This window comes from Gadus chalcogrammus, chromosome 12, assembly GCF_026213295.1.
Source record: "Gadus chalcogrammus isolate NIFS_2021 chromosome 12, NIFS_Gcha_1.0, whole genome shotgun sequence".
Classification (NCBI taxonomy): Eukaryota; Metazoa; Chordata; class Actinopteri; order Gadiformes; family Gadidae; genus Gadus; species Gadus chalcogrammus.
In genome coordinates, this window is record NC_079423.1 from 30489954 (window position 1) to 30502444 (window position 12491).

Consider the following 12491-nt stretch of genomic DNA (forward strand, 5'->3'; position numbering starts at 1 on the left):
CTCCTTCCTCTCCTCCCTCTCCTCTCCTCTCCTCCTTCCTCTCCCCTCCTCCTCTCCCTCCTCCTCCTCTCCTCTCCCCTCTCCTCTCCTCTCTCCCCTCTCCCCTCTCCTCTCCTCTCCCTCCCCTCCCCTCCTCTCCTCTCTCCTCTCTCCCCTCTCCTCTCCCTCTCCCCTCCTCTCCTCTCCTCTCCTCTCCCTCTCCTCCTCTCTCCCTCTCCCCTCTCCTCCTCTCCTCTCCTCCCTCTCCTCCTCTCTCCCCTCCCCCTCCTCTCCTCCTCCTCCTCTCTCCTCCTCTCTCCCCTCTCCTCTCCCCTCCCCTCCTCTCCTCTCCTCTCCTCCCCTCTCCTCCTCTCTCCCCTCTCCTCTCCTCTCCTCTCCTCCTCTCTCCTCTCTTCTCCTCTCCTCTCCTCTCGTCTCCTCCTCTCTCCCCTCTCCCTTCCCCTCCCCTCCTCTCCTCTCCTCTCCCCCTCTGTCTCCGCCCTCCAGCCTCACGCTGTTCGCTAAGATCTGTGAGAAGACTGTGCTGAAGCGCGTGCTGAAGGAGCTCTGGAAGCTGGTGATGAACACCATGGAGAAGACCATCGTGCTGCCGCCGCTCACAGACCAGACGGTGAGGACACGGCCTCTCTCTTGGCCGTGCTGAACATCACACCCTGTAGCTTCACACTCGAAAGGGACACATGATATTTTGTACGTATCAATAAGTGGAACGACTGTTCCAGCTCAGGCACATGAAAAGACTGGAATCTAGCCTTCATTGGGTTCTCTTTTTGCTTTGACACTTGCAAACACATACAGAAATGTACTCCCACGCACACACACACACGCACGCACGCACACATGCACACGTAACGTGCACTGCTCACAGTTTCCAGGATTGGCAATGACTCAAGACAGATTTTCTGCTCTTTTATACGGTGGAGTGTCGCTGTGTTACTCGACAGGAAACTAATGTGATGAGATGGTTTTCGATCTGCCTCGGTAATGATTGGAACATTAAATCATTATGGAACTGTGTACACACACACACACACACACATACACATACACACTAATAGATAAATACACATACACATATACACAAATAAACATACACATTCACACACATATACGCACATTCTTACACATTCCTACATCTCAAACCGGCAAGAAGAGGAGGTGGAACCCATGGCAGACATTTTATGCTGCAGAGATTTATGTGGGTTCTCATCATGGCGGAGACCAAACACTAAACAATGCCTTGCTGAATACGTTTCCTCGATCAACTCCCTACGTGATACACAAAGAAACGAGGGACAAAATGAAAGAGGGAGTGCGCCATACCATCCTAACCCCAGCTCACGGCTGCTCTCCAAGATGTCCGTGCTCTCTTCTATTCCGCTCGAAATACACGACGAGTGAAACTCTGCCAAGATGTTAATAATGAAATAACTGGGGCTCATTTGACGTTGAACACATTTTGGAAAGCAGCCACTTGTTTTGTTTAGTTTTTTTTGATATATCTGTTTTTATTTGTGTGTTTAGTTATTAAGGAAAGAGCCTCATATCATTCACAAGTCAACAGGAATTCAGTTGGAGGTTAGCATGACTAGCAGCAGTAGCTTAGTGTCAGCCTTAAATAAAGTAGGTTTATTGAAATTACATTGGTTAAAATCTGCATCAAAAGTCGTCAATTTGGCAGCAGTTATACGATTTTACATCCTACACATTTATTGCTTTTTACATATATTTCATAGATTGGGTAGAAAAGTCAAAAATTCAGGGGGCAAAAGAGCGCAGCCACTGATAGAACTGATCGACTGGCCCCTATGTTACTCAACACCAGGATCAATACACTAGTCGATGAGCCACCCGGGGCCCGAGGCCCCTCTCTAGCTCAGCGTTGAACTGATGTGGGGCTCTTTGCAGCTTGACTGACCCTTTTCTCTGGTTGTTGTTACTATCACATCCTGCCCCCACTGCTCTCCCTCCACAGATGATTGTAAGTACGGCAGTCCTGCGTGTGTGTCTGTCTGTCCGTCCACAGTGGTCAGTCCCCTGCTATATGTGGCTGCAAATCTCCCCTGTTCAATCCCACATGACCCCCCCCCCCCCCGAACACCTTGACCCAAACGGGCCTGTCCTGTCCCTCTTCTCCTCTCTTCTCTCCTCCTCTCCCCTCCTCTCTTCTGTCCTCTTCCTTCTCTATTCTCCTCCTCCACTCTTCTTCTCCTCTCTCCTCCTTCCTCCTCCCCTCTCTCCTCCACCACACCCCCTGTTTGCCTCCAACTCTGTCCCTTCACATGGAGGCAGAAGCATGGTGCATTCCTGACTGGTATGGATAGGTCCCTCCTCCTCCTCCTCCTCCTCCTCCTCCTCCTCCTCCCACTCCTCTTCCTCCTCCTCCTCCTCCTCCTCGACAACCCTCCCCACCAATCAGATGCCTCTCCTCGCTCTCTCTCGCTCTCTTTTCCTGAACACATTCCTGATCCAGGAAGTGGTTTCCTCGCCCGGTGTCTCGTTATTGGCCTTGTCGTTCCTCCTCCTACTTCCTCTTCCTCTTCTCCTTGCATTGTGGCCTTCTCAAGCGGGGTGACTCTGACCTCTGGGTTGCTTGGTTTCTTGGTGTCCTGATCCCCCCCCCTCTCTAGCCTACACCCCCCCCCCCCTCCCCTCCCCTCCCCTCTCCCCCTTACCTCCCTCACCTGTTTGAACTGTGACTCCCTATGTGGGTTTGTTGCTTGCCTCTGAGAGACTCCGGTCTCTCTCTGGGTATCATGTACACATCGTACTGCACCGTACTGCACCGTTCTGTACTGTATGTCCCTCTGCAGGCCTGTGGTGTTGGTCTGTCCTAGTTTGGTTCCATGTTTGGCTGTGTCTACAGTGATGATGATGATGATGATTTCATGACAGTATGTCGCGGGATATGTTGATCAATGTGGCTATCCCGGAGAAATTGTGGGTGGTGGTTTGCTTTGGTCAGACCCACCTTGGGTTTAAACTCTCCAGCGTCGTGGAAGACCACTTTTGAAACGCTTACTCCGATGCGTTTCCCGTAGTTTTCTCTTTCCCTACATGACGTCATTAGTTTACACAGCAAGTTTATTTGTGTTAACGTAGGATTGCGTTTTCTTCTACACCTTGCGCTCTTAGTTTAGCTCAGTAAGATAAGTGTATTATTTAAACATTATTGATCTCTTTTGCTGTAGCAGCAATTGTAGTGTTAAGTAATCAGGGATATGACATGCAAGAATGATCCAATTAAAAGGATCATTTTAATATATATGAATATAAGTTGGGAGTTTGCTTCAACATAGTTGAAGCAAACTCCCAACCTATATTCATATTGTGTATTCATAGTCGTATTAATATTTAATAATAGCGTTCCTTTATTCACACAGTAATTTTCGCCATCCCAGTTAGCCGATGGTGCTCAGACACTGGCCAATCAGAGGGCTGCAGCCATGACCTCATCAACGTATTAACAAGTTGCTTTCTTTTCAGGGGAGGTTGAAGAATGCGTCTCACAGCGATGTAAGGATGAAATCCCTCCAGCTCCATATGTCCTGTCTCTCTACCTCTGTCTCTCTGTGTCTCCGTCCCCCAATACAAAACCCCCCCAAAGCCCTCATCTCCCTACTCGGTAGACAACAGCATAACATCTGAATCCCCGGCCTCTTTCTCTCACCCCCCCCCCCCCCCCCCCCCCCCACCCCCCCTTGTGTTACTTGTGCCTGATCTGTTAAGTAAAAGAGTAACGTACAAAGATGATATGTTGGCATGACTGAGTCTCTATAGCGTTTGGCCCGGTTGCACTCTGCGTTTCCTTGCTACTTCTGTCGCCAATATTAAGCCGTGACAATAAGTCCATTTGTCAGAAGAAAGAGAAACAATATACTGCTGTCAGTACAGTAAGGATGTTCATAGAACCAAGTGCCAAGCACTAACAATCGCTAGGTTAACCCATTGCCCGTATACAACAAAGATAGCTAGGATAAGAAACTACACAATGCTAAGTACTAATAGTACTATGTACTATGTGTCCTTGCATGTATTTTTGAAGTGCAAGGACTTAGAACATAGAAAAAGTGTGTACATTGATCATTTTCCAATATGAAACTTTGGTGCGGAATCATACCCTCCCATAATGCATTGCATTCTTGTGGTCCGGCAAAGACCCGAACACCGAAGTCTGGGTGAAACGCAGAGTGTGACCCGGTGCAGTCGACTCCATAGGGTCTGAACCCCAGCATGAGGCACTATGGACGTCTCTCTCGTCTCCTATTGGTCGAGAACCTGTGTATGACTCCAGAAGAGAAATCTCCCCCATGTGTGCTGTGTGCCTCCACACACACACACACACACACACACACACACACACACACACACACACACACACACACACACACACACACACACACACACACACACACACACACACACACACACACACACACACACACACACACACAAACACAAAACTATACAAGATGGGGTGTATATATTTATATATGTATCTTATATATATTTATATATTTACATTATACATATTTATGTGGTATAGCAATAAGTGTTTCTCACATTGTCACCTTTCAGCGCCCTGCCACGTGTGGGTGTGTGTGTGTGTGTGTGTGTGTGTGTGTGTGTGTGTGTGTGTGTGTGTGTGTGTGTGTGTGTGTGTGTGTGTGTGTGTGTGTGTGTGTGTGTGTGTGTGTGTGTGTGTGTGTGTGTGCGAGTGGGTAAACGTTCTGTGTGTCTCTCTTCACCTTCAGTTCAGTAACTAACTTCTACCTGCGACTCTGGGTTCATGTATGCAAGTCTGTGCATGTGAAGATTGCTCGTACTAGATACCGGAATCACAACTAAGTCAAACACCAGTGTCCTTGGCAAGTCTTGAGCTGTTGTTTGGGACTGCATGAGTAGCACCTTTCCTCTGTGTGTCCTATTAGGCTGCATAGGACGACCCTGTGTCTACTGAAGACAATGATTCATCTGTTCTTCTTTCTTCCTCTCTTTCAAATACTTATTTTGTACTCCCCGGTCTCATTCTTTCTTCTTCCTCCCCTCTCCTCTCCCCGTTGTCATCCTCTTCACCTCACAACTGTTCGCTCCATCTTTCTCCGTCACTCTTTTTGCCTCTCCACCTTTCGCCCTGGTCACATGTTCCTCCTCCAGGGTACTCAGCTCATCTTCAATGCTGCCAAGGAGTTGGGACAGCTGTCCAAGCTAAAGGTGAAGCACCCTTAACTTCAGCTTGCACCCTTCACCTATATATTATCAAGAGTCTGCATGAGATGCAGCTTAACATGGCAGTCTGTGTGAACCTCTCTCTCTCTCTCTCTCTCTCCCTCTCCCTCTCCCTCTCTCTCTCTCCCTCCCTCTGTCTCTGTCTCTGTCTCTGTCTCTGTCGCTCTCTGGTCAGGAGCACATGGTTCGAGAGGAGGCCAAGGCCTTGTCACCCAAACAGTGTGCTGTGATTGAGCTCGCCTTGGACACCATAAAGGTACACACCTTTCTGCTTTCAAGTTTCACTTTGGGTTTGTGCTCGTGTGATGCCATCTGTTTCCACACCTTGAAATGTTTGCTAGAAGGGAGCAGGTACAAAGTCGCTACGCAGTACGTTTCTCTAAACATGCAAACACGATGTACCTTTTCTTGTTGACCTCCTCAGCAATACTTCCATGCGGGCGGCGTGGGTCTGAAGAAGACCTTCCTGGAGAAGAGCCCTGACCTGCTGTCTCTCCACTACGCCCTGTCCCTCTACACGCAGGCCACAGACAAGCTCATCAGGACCTTCGTCCAGTCCCAGAACGCACAAGGTACGCCCATGTCCCTCACTCCTGAACAATGGATTCACCTCCATTCAGCCGGCGAATCACAACGTCAGATCACAATGACCGCCGCCATTTTGGGAGCATAGGAACACTGGGAACTAAATGTCCGCACTTATTGTACGTTGTGCATCCTTGCACTTAAAAATAGTGCCTAGCATTGTGTAGCGTGTTATCCTAGCCATCTTTGTTGTACACGGTAATGGGTCAACCTAGCGATTGTTAGCGCTTGCCACTTGGTTTTATGAACATCCTCACTACACCGACAGCGACATATTGTTTCTCTTTCTTCTGACCAATGTCATTATTGTAAGTCGCTTTGGATAATAGCGTCTGCTAAATGCCCTAAATGTTAATGTTATTGTAAAGGAGGGCTAGTTATTATCTTGCTAGTAATGTTGTTTTTCGGGCATTGTTTAGTAAGTCATCGTGACATGATTTGGCGTTATGGGGTGATGTTTTTTTGGTGTTTGAAACTGCAGCAGCATCTCTCAAGCGAGACGTGGCAGAGATACTTTTTCGTGGGCCTGGGTTACGATACTTTTTATGTTGGTTCAGGATTTGACAGGACTCCCTCGAGTCCCCTTAACATGACACTGAGTATCTCCAGCAAAGACTCCCATGATGCACTCTGTTGTACCATCCCTAAATAGCCCTTTGACGAACTCTGCCATGGAGGCTGTGTGTTGCTGTAAAATGTATCCCCACAGAGCCACGGCAGAGCAGCCCACGCTGCTGTTCAAACATAGATCCAAGATGGATCCCAGAGCCTCCCGGCTTCTGCGGCACACAACTCAGAAGCTGGAGTTTGTTTGTACCTGTTTGTGATACACCAAGCCCCCAGAACCAAAAGAGGCTTCTTCTTAGTACAATGCTTATCTTATCTTATCTTATCTGTCTCCTCTACTTCTTCTGTTTCTGCCCCATCCCTCTAATCTCTATTTTATTATCTCTCTCTCTGTCCTTCCTTACTTCCTTCCTTCCTTCCTTACCTCCTTGCTCCCTGGCCCCGGGCCAGTGTTCGACGGCAAGGGGGTGAGGTTTACTGCTAGTGAGGATGTGTACCCGGAGAAGGGTATGTTGGACCCCAGGTTCAGAGCCCCCCCCAGTGCCCCCCCCCCCCCCGGCCCTAGCCCCCTGGCCCCCCCAAACCCCCCTCACTCCACCATGTGCATCCTGAGACCGCCCCCTGCCTGCTCAGACTCCTCTCAGGACGTGGCTATCCCTGTAGATTCCACGTTCACTTCACACCTTTCAAAACTTTCTTAACTGCACTCAACTCCCTCTCACTCTATTTCTTTCTCTTGCTTTCTCTCACTCTCTCTATTTAATTATCTTTCTCTCTCTCTCTGTGTCTTTTGTCTTATTCATTCAGGCATGGTAATGCACACACTGGTGTCTTTCTGCACAGTATACATACAACCTATGTGTGTATGTATTAATGTGTGTGTTTGTTTGTATGTATGTATGTGTGTTTGAATGAATGTATGTCTGTATGTAAGTGTGTGTGTGTGTGTGTGTGTGTGTGTGTGTGTGTGTGTGTGTGTGTGTGTGTGTGTGTGTGTGTGTGTGTGTGTGTGTGTGTGTGTGTGTGTGTGTGTGTGTGTGGACAAAAAGAAAGCTGTGCACATCTGTTTTGCAGACCACACCGAACTGGTATGAGGTCATGCAAAGCCCCAGGGTGCGAGCTGTGTGTGTGTGATTGTGTGTGATTGTGTGTGTGTGTGTGTGTGTGTGTGTGTGTGTGTGTGTGTGTGTGTGTGTGTGTGTGTGTGTGTGTGTGTGTGTGTGTGTGTGTGTGTCACTGAAGTGAAAACATCATGTGACTGACCCATGCAAAGTCTCCAGATTGAAGGAATGCCTTTGTCCTTGCTGTTTGAACCCCCCCCCCTCCCCCCAACATGTATACACACACACACACACACACACACACACACACACACACACACACACACACACACACACACACACACACACACACACACACACACACACACACGCACGCACGCACGCACGCACGCACGCACGCACGCGCACACACACACACACATTGTCCACATGCAGCGTTGCACTCCCTCCAGCAATAAAGGCAATGGCAGTTTAGTGCACCCCGTGCACGTCAGAGCCATCCAATCATAGACAGTGTATGAGGTCAGGTGGTTTGGCTATCTATCATTGGAGATGAGTGTCAAAAACGATGACGTCCTCATACTCTCTCTCTCTCTCTCTCTCTCTCTCTCTCTCTCTCTCTCTCTCTCTCTCTCTCTCTCTCTCTCTCTCTCTCTCTCTCTCTCTCTCTCTCTCTCTCTCTCTATCTCACTCTGTCCCGCTGTGTCTCTATCTCATGCTCTCTCTCCCTCTGTGTCTCTCTCTCGCGCTCTCTCTAACATATTCTTGGAGTTCAATTGAGTCATTAGATGCTGTGAAAGCTAAATACGGGCGTCCAAGTAAACACTCATCTTTTCTCGCTCTGCAGAAACTCAGAGGACGTCTCAGACGGTCAACCACTCTCTGGATACTCCAAACACTTGCAAACACATACACAGGACTGGAAGTTGTGCAACATTGTGTGGAGATAATTCTCCAGGAGACACAAACAGCACAGAGAGAACTTGTAACACTTTGAGAGCAGAGCTTCTGTTGAGTAGAAGAGGAGATCAGGCAAGCAGTGATAGTCAATTTTAGCGCCCACAAATCTCTTTCTCACTTATTGCTGCCAAATGCCGTAAGCTGTAGAGGTAATGAATCCTATCTGACTGACCACAAGGGAGAAGTCTTCCCAGCACACCGGAGCGAATTATGGGAGAGAGAGAGATACATCAAGGTATCGATAACACCACCCCCTGCAACTGAACCACCATTCACCTCAAATGATACCATTATCATCCCAGGTGGCTTTTGAAAGCCTTCATCCATACACACCGAAAGTCCTTAATACATACGTACTAAACTATGAAGTTTAGTCACGTCTTATTTGTGCACAAACTCCAAACTCTCAAATCTCCACTTTTGGCCGCGATCTTTGGCGGAGAGAAAAACAAAACCTTTGCTTGCGTCTCTTCTCTGGGCCAACTAATCCCTCTGTGCTCGCGGAGCTATATGAACGCCGGCCATAGAATAGAGCGGCCAGATGGAGACTGCTGCCCTCCAAGGCTCCCCTGGCACGGGGGGGCCCGTCAGCCCCCCGGCGATCTCCCGGGGAGACGCGTGCGCGTCGCACGGTGCCAAGAACGCTCGGCCGTGCCAGGCGGTGCCCTCGGACGGCTTGCTTAGTGGGTGGCTGCTTCAGTGTGCGGTCGGCGCGCACGCACACACACACACACTCACACACTCACACACTCGTGTTCATTACACACACCGATGCACAAACATACACATGCGCACATGCTCTCACACGCATACATCCTCCCACAGAGATACACTGGATGAAAGACTAATTAAAACAGAGAAAAATGCACATCCATCTGTCATCGCATCTCTGTTAAGAGAATGTGAGTGCATTTCTTTCACCACCAGTTTCATGTTGGGGGAAGTGACAGAGTTCCCTCCCCAGATCTCACCCTGTCCTCCTCCCACCCCCACCCCCGTCAAGAGTGACCTATCAAGGGGATGGTTTTGGCATGTTACCATCGTCACACTGCCAACACAACCAAAACAACTCCACCCCCACTCGTGCCTGGATCACCAAGGGTTAAGCTATGTTGGAGAAGACGGAGGCACACAAGGGCTTGCTTCTCGCTGCTAAACCTGCTCATTCGCCAGGTTTATCTGCTCGTCCAACGAACATAGCTTAAGCATCTGGTGTAGGACCAGTCCCTTAACTCATCCCGGAGACCGAAGACATTCGACGTCTGCCCTTAGCTCCCCATCCCAGTCCCTGATGCCATTCCTAAAGTGCATTTCCCGACCAAAGAATGTCTTTCCTGCCTGCCTGGATCCTCCAGAGCATGTTCTGAGGAGATCCATCCCGGAAGAACCATGACGATGATGATGATGATGAGCCCCTCATGAAATTATATCCTTTCTCTTCCATGGTTCCGACTAGCAAACCGCTGCATCAAAACAGAGACGACAGCTCTGGGTGGAAGGGAAATTGTATTAAATACAACACAGAAAAAAAACTAAATAATGTCTACAAAGTCATCCATCGTTTGAATCCTCTTTTTGACTGAGTGACTGATAAACGGGAAACCCACTCAGAGCTGTTCGGTCTCATCACACCCCACACAGACCACAGCTCATCCCCATCCCTGCCACCAGGAGTCCTCCTCTAACGCTACTCTAAACCCGCCTCAAGGCCCTGTTTATGGGTCTAGGGTGCCTATGGACGCGCTCAGATCCACCTCCAGCTCACAGACATTGGAATGGAAGTGGTGGGCGGCCTCATAGGTACCCCCCAGGTGGACGGGTTGTAGCGGACGGCCAGAGGAGGGCCTGGTAGAGACTGGGGGCTGCTGGTGTCAGTGGTGGGACTACGTGCTCTGTAACTCTCTGCCTCACGGTCCGACTCTTCCCCATTACCTGCCTCTCCTCAGGCTCCGGAGTGGATGACGCCGTGGGGGAAGTCTCCATCCACGTGGAGATCTTCACGCACCCCAACACCGGAGAACACAAGATCACAGTGAAAGGTACGCATGAGGGAGTGCTGTGAGGCTACAGACGCCCCCACACCCACCTGAATGCCACTCAGGGCACTCTCTCTTTGTGTTTCGCCTCTGGCTATGTCAGACTCTCTCATGTCGAGTGAGAACCTGCTCCTCTTCTGTTCTATCCATGGATTCTGTTCTATCCATGGAGGAGATCTCACCTCGAACTGAGAACTTTCTCTGTCGAGGACAGATGTGTGTGAATCCTAGCTCGGCTTGCGTCAATAGAATGCTATCACACTTCTTCTCAACCTCATGTGTTTCAATTATATTCTCTCCCTCTCTCTCTCTCTGTCTCTGTCTCTCTCTCTGTCTCTGTCTCTCTCTCTCTCTCTCTCTTTCTCTGTCTCTCTCTCTCTCTCTCTCTCTCTCTCTCTCTCTCTCTCTCTCTCTCTGTCTCTCTGTCTCTGTCTCTGTCTCTGTCTCTGTCTCTCTCTCTCTCTCTCTCTCTCTCTCTCTCTCTCTCTCTCTGTCTCTGTCTCTGTCTCTGTCTCTGTCTCTCTCTCTCTCTCCCCCCCCAGTGGTGGCGGCCAACGACCTGCGCTGGCAGACCCAGGGAATCTTCCGGCCCTTCGCGGAGGTCTACATCATCGGCCCCCACCTCAGCGACAAGAAGAGGAAGTACGCCACCAAGTCCAAGAACAACAGCTGGGCTCCCAAGTACAACGAGACCTTCACCTTGTGAGTAGACGGCAGAGAATGGATCCATCTGTTGGCCGCTGCCCTGACCGGTCGTAGTTCACCACATGGCCTATAGGGGGCCCCGCAGCCATGTGATGCAGAGAAAACCGCTCACCAGTCAAACTCGAAGGGAACTAGAGATGTTCCGATACATTTTTTTACCCGATACCGATTCCTGAACTTGAGCATCGGCCGATACAGAGTATATACTGACACAGCATCTCGCATTTTAACTACTATAGCACTTGTTCTTAGTGAAGGGTTCTCTTACGATGACAGCAATGTAAAGTCGGTTCACTTACGACATAATGTATAATTTACATTTATAATATATAATTCTGATCATTCATTTGTATTCTTGTAGTTAGGCGTCCATCCATCCTTGTTTTTCCGACTTGGTAGCTCGAACGCGCGTAGGTCGGAGGTGACGCGTTTCCCATTCCGGCCTTTCCACCTCTGACCATTAACGAACACTGCAGTGTTTGTGATGTTCCCTGCCTGTGTAGTAGTAGTAAATGAGTCACGTGACTTCAACACTCGCCGATACCCGATACTGATACTGATACTGGTATCGGAACAACTCTATAGGGAACATTGACCCACTGCGTCCCCCCCCCCCCCGGTGTCTGCCCCCCTCTCCCACCCCTCCTGATGTCTGTATCCCTCCCCCCGGTGCCTCCCCCCCCCCCTCTCCCCCCAGCGCCCTGAGCAGCGAGGTAGGCCCGGAGCTGTACGAGCTGCAGGTGTGTGTGAAGGACTACTGCTTCGCGCGGGAGGACCGCACGGTGGGCATGGCGGTGCTGCAGCTGCGGGACGTGGCGTCCAAGGGCAGCGTGGCGTGCTGGCTGCCGCTGGGTCGCCGCGTGCACATGGACGAGACGGGCCTGACCGTGCTGCGCATCCTGTCGCAGCGCAACAACGACGACGTGGCGAAGGAGTTCGTCAAGCTCAAGTCGGACCAGCGCTCCGTCGAGGAGGGGCGGAGCTAGGGCTAAACCCCGCCCCTCGCTCCGTCCATGTCATACTGTCGTGAGGAGAAGCACGCACGAGTGTGTGTGTGACGGGGTCTCTACGGTCGTGTTCAAAGACGTGTTCGTTCGTCTGCTGTGAGTCAGCTTTGTGTTTTTGTGTTATACAAAACATTTGGTTGTCCGTACCGCACAAAAAAAGTATTTTTATTGTAATAGATATATCATCAATCAATCACAAACACATTTCAAAAACGTGTAAAAAAAAAAAAAGAGTGAGGGACATTTAGTTATATATCTATACAGAATTTACAGCCATTCCAATCCAACATTGTAAAACAATTTCCAAATAACACACACCTCTTCTTGTATGGTTCCGGGAG

The 12491-nt window shown here is 49.7% G+C and overlaps 1 protein-coding gene across 1 annotated transcript in view; it reads left to right on the forward strand.

The window, feature by feature from the left end:
• The window catches only part of unc13a (unc-13 homolog A (C. elegans)), a 54657-nt gene extending 42528 nt beyond the window's left edge, over window positions 1–12129 (forward strand). The window contains exons 37-46 of the mRNA XM_056603310.1: window positions 487–610; window positions 1976–1981; window positions 3487–3516; window positions 5158–5214; window positions 5405–5485; window positions 5654–5801; window positions 6832–6888; window positions 10349–10441; window positions 10981–11140; window positions 11841–12129. Of these exons, the coding sequence (XP_056459285.1) occupies window positions 487–610; window positions 1976–1981; window positions 3487–3516; window positions 5158–5214; window positions 5405–5485; window positions 5654–5801; window positions 6832–6888; window positions 10349–10441; window positions 10981–11140; window positions 11841–12129 (1045 nt within the window). The remainder of the gene's footprint in view (window positions 1–486; window positions 611–1975; window positions 1982–3486; window positions 3517–5157; window positions 5215–5404; window positions 5486–5653; window positions 5802–6831; window positions 6889–10348; window positions 10442–10980; window positions 11141–11840) is intronic.
• Window positions 12130–12491: the final 362 nt, after the last annotated feature.